Source organism: Callospermophilus lateralis, chromosome 10 (genome assembly GCF_048772815.1).
Source record: "Callospermophilus lateralis isolate mCalLat2 chromosome 10, mCalLat2.hap1, whole genome shotgun sequence".
NCBI classification, from domain to species: Eukaryota; Metazoa; Chordata; class Mammalia; order Rodentia; family Sciuridae; genus Callospermophilus; species Callospermophilus lateralis.
In genome coordinates this window covers 1,514,227-1,522,793 of record NC_135314.1, presented here as the reverse complement: position 1 = coordinate 1,522,793, position 8,567 = coordinate 1,514,227, and the positions used below count along the sequence as shown (strand labels likewise).

Below are 8,567 nucleotides of genomic sequence, written 5' to 3'. Positions count from 1 at the left end.
GGTCAGAGTCCTCTGGGCACAGCCCTTCAGAGGTCTCCTCTCTCAGCGGAAGGAAGAGGACCCTGAAAACCCAAGACCCGGGGAGGTCAGGCCTGCCTAAGCCCGAGACTGGACCAGGCCCGAGAACTCGGCTGGTCCCCAGACAGCAGGCTGGTGAGCATCAAAGAGCAAGTGAGGGCAGCTCACCACCACGAGGCCGAGAGCACCCAGGGGAGCCCTGGCAGGGGCAGGAACATGGGGAGACCTGGACCCAAGGTGGGGCGGAGCGTGGAGGAAAAAACCCTCCAGCAACCGTCTCCCACCTGGCTGCACGGTGAGGCTCGGGTATGGAGGGCGGGGCAGTAGCCACCTGGGCCAAACCCAGGCCCAGCTCAGCCCCTGCCTGCCTGACTCGGGGAGCGCCTGCCAGAAGACACCTGTGCCCGACCCCTGTCACCAGTTAGTCACCACCGTGCGTGCAGTCTCTCAGGAAGTAACCCCCCACACACGGTCAGGAGGCTGGGCCTGCAGAGCCAGACCCAGGGACGGCTGCGAGGGAAGGCCCACCTCCTAGAACTCACCTGGAAGGTTCACGTGCCCAGGTAAAGGGGTGAAGGAAGGGCAAAGGGTCCCAGCACAGAAACAGAACTACAGAAGACGGTCTAAGGAAACCGCTAGAAATAAAACCCGATCAGAGGGATGAGGCTGCCTTGACAGGCTCCCAGAGGTCCCCAGAAAGGGTCAGGCCTTGAGCTAAGTGCAGGGTTCCTCATCCAACACCAAGAGGGAAACTGGAAAAGGAACAAACAACAACTAATAAAAAGGCAGAGCAAGCAAAAGCCTGAGGGTACTTTCAAATAACTGGAGTAACAAGGAGAAAAGAGAAGAGGGAAGAGAAAATATCTGAAGCCAGTCCCAGTGGTGCAGGCCTGTACTCCCCAGTGGCTTGGGAGGCTGAGGCAGGAGGATCACAAGTTCAAAGCCAGCCTCAGCAGCAGCGAGGCCCTAAGCAACTCAGTGAGACCCTGTCTCTAAATAAAATTCCAAATAGGGCTGGGGATGGGGCTCAGTGTCGAGTGCCCCTGAGTTCAATCCCCGGTACCAAAAAATAAAAATAAAAGAGAGAAAGAATATTTGAGAAAATAATGGCTAAAAAATTTCTTTTCTTTTTTTTTTTTTTAAGAGAAAGAGAGAGAGAGAGAGAATTTTTAATATTTATTTATTTTTTAGTTTTCGGCAGACACAACATCATTGTTTGTATGTGGTGCTGAGGATTGAACCCAGGCCGCATGCATACCAGGCGAGCGCGCTACTGCTTGAGCCATATCCCCAGCCCCATAAAGATTTTCTAAAAATAATAATACATTTAATGTTACAGATCCAAGTTCAGAAAGTCCTAACCAATAATAAAAATTATTTTTTAAAAAAAATCATTGTCAGATCAGTTGGGGCAGGCAATGGCCAAAGGAGGCAGAGTTAAAAGGGCCGCTGAACAGGCTTTATTGAGATATCACTCCCGGGCGGAACTGGATCAGACCCACTGAGGGGACAGGGGAAGGGTCTGAGGAGAAGCCGCGTGGAAGCTCCACCGGACTGGACTTTTATGGGGCTCACAGCAGGAAGGGAAGGGCTTGGGACAGGAAGAGGTGTTCCTAGGGTCCCTTGCCCCCTTGGAGTTGGTCAGGGGAGTTGGCTGAACTCCAGGATTGGCCAGGGGGTCCTGTTGATTGACAGGCGTTAGTCAGGAGACCTCACTGATTGACAGGCGTTTCCGCCAGCATCTGATTGACGTTCTTTTCCAGGCGCGGGCTGCTTTGTTCTAAGTTGCCACTAAGTTGCCACCAAGTCGCGGCCACCGACCTAACATTCCAGCCTTTTTGGTGATATAGGGCAGCGAATTTCGTCTGGCTACTTCCTGCTTGTTTAGGGGTGTAGTAGGGGGAAGTGGCTCAGACGTAAGTTCGGTGGGGAGGCGACTGTAGGGGTGTAGGACCATCTGGTTGTAGGTCACTCTGGCAATTTCACTCCGCGCTTTCGAGCAAACCTGAGGAGGCAGGGACAATCATTAGTAGAAGCCTTATTACTAAAATAGGAATGAAAATGGGAGTCAGCCACGCAATGAGGGTTGAATTTAGCCAGCCTGGCCAGGGGTCATTTGATGGTTGCTGTAGTAGCAGCATTCTTCTTTCAGGAACAGACAGGTTCCTCCTTTATCTGCTGTGAGGAGATCTAGAGCTCGACGGTTCTGCAATGAGACTTGGGCAAGAGATGTTATTTGCCTTTGCAGGGAAGTGAGAGAGGCGGCTGATGCCTCTACTGCTTCCCAAAGTTGTTGTTCAAGCTTCTGAGTAGCGGTTACTGCATAACCAAGTCCTCCTGCCCCGAGTCCAGAGGCAGCGAGGGAGGAGGCCAGGAGAGTCCAACTACTTACTACTGGTAGGAAGACAGCCCTTCTTGTCCTGGAAAGGGAGGTAGTAACAAGCCACTTTAATTCAGCTCACTGTACAGAGTTAATTGGGGGACCAAGGTGGAAGGAACACAAAAAGCAAACGGCATGTTGAGGCTTAGAGTTTTTGTCAGGGTACCATTGCACCAGAAAAAAAAAACCCAGGCAGAGCAAAGGTTAAGGAAGAAATTCGAACAATCTGGTCACAGGGTGCAGAACCTGAGGAAGTGTAGCAGCAAGAGAAACTCCCAGATGAGTTACGATAAGAGGTACTTCCTCAAAGGCTGGAGAGGGGGGTCCTTGGGGTCTAGATGAGGTATTGAGTGGAAAATCAATGGGAAGCACAGTCAATGGAGTACGATCCAAACCATAGGTGTCAGGCCAGCACTTACAAGATTCCTGAGTTTGGTCTGATATGAAGTGTAGCATTGCTGAACATAGTGGGATGAGGTGGCCCGGTTGAATCCAGTAACATTAAGGGTGACGGCCTGATTACAGCCAGTGAAAGGGCAATCGCCTTGGCCCATAAACTGAGAGCGGGTGGCGCCATCCTGCTGCCATGTCGCTTGGATGTAGAAGTGCCATCTGTGGGTTGGGATAGAAGCCTGAGAGAGATTAATGATTAGTAAAAGAAGGAGAGGGTTGGCAAGAAATCTTGAGTTTGGTGGGCCCCAGCTTGGAAGTATGACTGTATGGGGTCGTTGGGGGATGGGGAGCCTCCAAGTGATGTTGAGGCCTTTGGAGATGAGTTGAGCAGCCTGAGAAGTGAGGGTTGGACGGTTGTCTGACTGGATGAAGACAGGAAGTCCAAACCTGGGAATGATCTGCTGGATGAGGATGGAGGCGACGGTGTCAGCGGTTTCCCTGGAGGTAGGGAAGGCTTCTGTCCAACTGTAAGAGAGTGCTATTCCAAAATCACAAACAGTTAAATCCTGTGTCAAGGCCTGACCAAAGAGGTAGGGACTGTCCCTGAAGCCTTGGGGTAGGCCTGTCCATGTCAGCTGTTGAGACCTAAAGGATGTAGGGTCTTTCCATGTGAAGGCAGAGAGGTAATAAGAGTCAGGATGCAGAGGCACTGTAAAGAAATCAGCTTTAAGATCCAGGACAGTAAAGTGAATGGTCAAAGAAGGATATGAGTAAGAAAAGTGTGAGGTTGGGAACCACCGGGTGGATGGGAATAACGGCCTCCTTAATTAGGCGAAGGTCCTGGACTAAGCGATAGGCTCCTGAGGGTTTGCGCACCAGAATATGGGAGGGTTGCAGGGGGGTCTTAGGGACTTAAGGAAGTTTAGTTTGGGGTTTCAGCTGGATTCGGACTGGCTTGTGGTGGGAGGCTATGACTGGTGTGGAGATGTCCCAGATCTGGGGACAATTAGGCCAGGTCATTAGAGAGGGTGAGAATTAAAGGCAGAAGGAGATGGGTGGTAGTATTCTTGGGGTGTAGTTGGAGGGTGGCTCCTAGTAATTGGAGAACATCTCTGCCTAGGAGAGGAACTGGACAGGATGGAATGACCAAAAAAGAGTGAGTGAAAGGGTGTCCCTCCAGGGCACAGGCCAACTTAGCAGTTCAGTTTGGGGAGAAGGGTTTGTCATCAATCCCCATAACTGAGACCTGGGAAGGAAATAGAGGCCTAGAATGGGCAGGCAAGACAGAGTAGGTAGCCCCCGTATGGACTTACCCACTGCCTGGAGCGTTACCCTGGGCTCGGCGGGGGTGATGGGGATCTTCTAGTCTGGGCTTCTTCAGTCTTCTGTGAACCCCAATAGTTCAGGAGAAGGGACTGCCTGACTGGTCACACCCCTGTGTAGAGGTGCCGAGGAAGGGCCAGCCATGGGGCAGTCAATCTTCCAATGTCCTGTCTGGTTATAGGTGGGGCATGGCCTGGAAGGAGGCCATGGGTCTGGGCATTGGCGAGCCCAGTGACCTTCGCATCCACATTTGAAGCAAGCCCCTGACGGAGAGGAATGCTGAATCCTCCAAAAAGCCCTTTGAGCCGTAGGCCTCAGGGCCGCTGCCAAGGCCTGGGTCTGGAGTGTTACCTTTTTCTGTAATTGAGCCTGCCTGGCTAACTCAGCCGACTCCTCTCGGGTATTATAAATTTAAAGGCCATTTTCACCAGGTCTTGGATGGGGGTCTGAGGGCCCTCCTCAGCTCGTTTGAGCTTTTTTCTAATATCATGGGTTGATTGAGAAATGAGATGGGTTGCTAACACTGTAGCCCTGGTGGGAGACTCAGGACCCAGCTTAGTATATTCGATGAGGGCCTCTGTAAGGCGGTTGAGAAATAAGGCTGGATTTTCATCAGGATTCTGGGTAATTTCCCTCAGTTTATCGAAGTTGACTACCTTATTAGGAAGTGCTTGCATGCCTGCTATAAGATGTTGGACCATGCGAGCACAGTGAGGGCGACCTTGTTGGCCATCCTGGTAGTCCCAGTTAGGTTCGGTCAGGGGAACAGCTGCTTCACCTGTGGGGAGAGTCATATCTGTTAAACAAATTTGGTCAGCATGATCTCCAGCAGCCTGGGGTCAGAGTAGAGGACAGAACAACATAGAGTCGTGCCAGGTGAGATCATAGGTCTGGGAGAGATATCGGAATTCCTTAATATGAGCAGAAGAGTCAGCAGAGAAGGACCCAAGAGGTCTTTCAATCTGGGAAAGATCTTGAAGCGGACTTCCCTGAGAGGACAAAGGAAGTGTGGGTGATCTGATAAGAGGGGTCAGGAAAAGGAGGGTGAGTGGGTGGAGGTGATCATGGCTGTAGGAGAGGGGGAAGAGGAGGGGGGAGGGGGAAGGGTCTTATCAGTAGAAGAGGTGAGCAGAGTGGGGGAGGGGGCTCGGAGGGATCCGGAGATCCCACCCCCTGCAGCCAGGTGGGACCCGTTCTGCCTGCCAGGGCGGCAGAGGGAGCCAGCAAGGGAGGGAGGAAGGGCGCATGTGTCTGGTGGCCAGGCAGACTGGAAGTGTGCAGACTGGGCCGCGAGCAGTGAGCAGCGGCTGCAGAAGTGGCAGCAGCGAGGAGGAGGGGACACAGTACCGCTAGGATGCTGCAGTCTGGCTGGGCACAAAATCACGAGCCACTCACAGCCTTGTAGATTCAAACAGCAATTCTTTATTCCCGAACTCTCACAGGCACTCTACACGCACATTCTGGGGAAAATCCACACCTCCACTGGAGGCTGCATCCCAAATACCCTCTGAATCCCGCGAGAACTCAAGGAGTGGGCGCCTGAGGCTGCATAATATGCTCTATTCCCAGCAGGATCCACCCTAAACCTGGACCCAGCCTGATCCAGCAGGATCCTCCCTAAACCCGGATCCACCCTAAACCTGGATCCGCCCTAATCCCTGAGCAAGGTCACCTTTCAAAACAAAACTCTCAAACATTCATGCAATGTCACTGCAAATGACCTGGGTCCAAGACAAGCCCATTTTCACAATGGAGAGTCCTCCCTCTAAGCAACATGGGGTTGGCTGACAAGGAAATTGCCGTGCGTCATTCCTACTTGGCTATGGCTCTCAGCACTAGGAGGGAGAGCAGAGATGAAGAGCAGAGGGAAGGAGGCAGAGGGCAGGTTGGGAGCAGAGAGCAGGGGGCAGGACGGGAGCGAATCTCAAAAAGCCTGAATGTGGTTTCCCACTTCCCTGTCCAGCGACAGAAATTGTCCAATTCAGTGAGGGTTTAAAATCAACAGTTCCTTCTGGGAGCCATTATGACCAATTGTCTCAGTGCAGTAAAATACCAGGCGGTTCTTAAATGAGCCCTAACTTGGCAAAATTTGAATATAGACACCCAAGGACTTTGGGGTCTAAGGAGAGGATTCTGCGTTTCCCATGACCTTCCAGCACCCTTGGGGGTGAGTGGGAGCAGAAAAAAGGCGTCCCAAATTCTGTCTGCACTCACCTACGGAGAGATATGGGCCAGGGCGGAGGTTGAGACATCCCTTCAGCCTCCGCGGGCCCCAGCAGTTGGCCAACCTGGTTGGCAGGGGGCTCTCAGGAGGACTGGGACGTCTCCACAGTCCCCAGAGCCCTGAACAGAACGGGCAGGGCCTATGGCACTTATGGATAGACCCTGCGGACAGACAGAAAGGGTCTGGAAGGTCAGGGGAAAGGAGGAACTTACCCCACTCCTGTCAGCTGGATGAAGGGAGAGGGAAAGAGTTGCTTAGAAATTTTCCCAGTTCGTTTCAAGGGGGAAGGGGTGGGCTTCAATCCCCTGAGGGAGAAGCCCAAAGATCCCTTCCTGGGTGTCGGCACCAAGATGTCAGATCAGTTGGGGCAGGCAATGGCCAAAGGAGGCAGAGTTAAAAGGACCGCTGAACAGGCTTTATTGAGATATCACTCCCGGGCGGAACTGGATCAGAACCACTGAGGGGACAGGGGAAGGGTCTGAGGAGAAACCACGTGGAAGCTCGACTGGACTGGACTTTTATGGGGCTCACAGCAGGAAGGGAAGGGCCTGGGACAGGAAAAGGTCTTCCTAGGGTCCCTTGCCCCCTTGGAGTTGGTCAGGGGAGTTGGCTGAACTCCAGGATTGGCCAGGGGGTCCTGCTGATTGACAGGCGTTAGTCAGGAGATCTGGCTAATTGACAGGCGTTTCCGCCGGCATCTGATTGTTGTTCTTTTCCCGGCGCGGGCTGCTTTGTTCTAAGTTGCCTCTAATCGCCACCAAGTTGCCACCACTGACTGACCTAACAGTCATACCATATTCAACTCTGAAACCAAGGATAAAGAAACATCTTGCTGTAGATAGAGATGAATAGAATAAGAAGAATCACACACCCACTGCCAGATATTCAAACCAGAAGATAAGGAAGTGACAGGAAATAGTAAACTTCTATACCCAGCAACATGTCTTCCAAAAGTGAAGGCGCCCCAGTGGCAGACCAGATGGAGAGAGCTCGCTGCAGCCCACCAAACTTACCGAGAACCACTAAAAACTCCAGAAAATATGAAAAGTAATGACCACAATAGCAAATGAGACCCAGAGTAAGGAAAGACCTGATGGTGGCTTTCCCGTCTGCTCCTGCCTCCCAGCATGACGCGTGGCCCTGTGGGCTCTACACATGGACACACAGCAAAAGCTCCAGGGACAGAGACCCTGCAAGCCAAGCAGGTGGTGATTCCCAGGCTTGGCTGCCAGTTTGGTCTGGACTCTCTCGGCTCCTTCTCAAGGAGGACCCAATCATAAGAGGCGTGCGAGGGTGGACTGGAAGTCGCACACCCATGCTGCTCTTGAAGGCAAAAGCATCTCTCTGGCCACAGTCATCAGGAAAGGGCAGCTTGCGGTCCAGACAGGGCGGGGACCCTTGGCCTGCGAGGCAGTATGAGTGGTGCAGGTTCCTAGGGAAGCCAGAGTTCTGGGAAGGGGCCCCTGGAAACTGGGGAACATGACAGATGATTCAGGAAGAAGAGAGACAGAGGAGGGACCTTGTGTTTCAGTGTGAATCGCCTCAGCTCCAGGCTGACCTCCGTGCTGCCCCTTCACACAGAAGGGGACGCGGCAGCACGGGAGGGTTTCAAGACCCAACCTGAGAGCACTCTTGGCCCCAGACAGCGGGTAGAGAGGCAGGCTAAAGCCAAGAGCCTGGACACCTGTGCAAGCCCCAAGAAGAACACTGACATGTCCCAAGAACTGTAGCAGGACCCAGAGGACGCGACAGAACTTCAAAATGTTCAGCGTAGAATTCACAAACTTGGGATACAAATAACAAAGAAAATATGATGATTTCTTAAGGGAAATGACAACAGATACCAACAAAAAGACTCAGATTTTGAATTACCAGACCAGAGTACAAGGACCCTGCTTAGCATGTGGACGGCCATCTGAAGTGACAGCGGCCATTTTAAGGAAAAGGTTTCGCTTTCCCTCCCAAGGGCGTTTCTGAGAAAGGCTCAGCACTCCCTCACGCCAACCCAACCCCTAACCACCCGCATTAGCACCCCCCCAACTCCTGAGCCTCCCCATAAAGTCCCAGAACTCAAGCTGCTTTGCCCCTGTCTCCCACAGAGAGGTGGCCTTTGTCTGTCAGCTCTGACAAGTGAACTCTGGGTCTGTCTCTGCCTGGTCTCTGCCTTCACTCCTCACTTTCCCTTCACTTTGGTACCGAAACCCAAGATCAGGCGACCCGGTGTGCCCT

The 8,567-nt window shown here is 52.6% G+C and overlaps 1 protein-coding gene across 3 annotated transcripts in view; it reads right to left on the bottom strand.

Annotated features, from left to right (window-relative positions):
- Positions 1–1,179: 1,179 nt before the first annotated feature.
- Positions 1,180–8,567, bottom strand: part of Pttg1ip (PTTG1 interacting protein) — a 40,945-nt gene continuing 33,557 nt past the window's right edge. Inside the window, exons 6-7 of one of the 3 annotated variants that reach the window (XM_076869087.2) lie at positions 4,771–4,892; positions 1,180–4,307 (exon numbers count right to left, since the gene is read on the bottom strand). In XM_076869087.2, coding sequence (XP_076725202.1) covers positions 4,290–4,307; positions 4,771–4,892 — 140 coding nt within the window. In that variant the 3' untranslated portion in view covers positions 1,180–4,289. Of the gene's footprint in view, positions 4,893–8,567 lie in introns of all 3 variants that reach the window. The other 2 variants (XM_076869086.2, XM_076869090.2) reach the window with 2 other exon arrangements.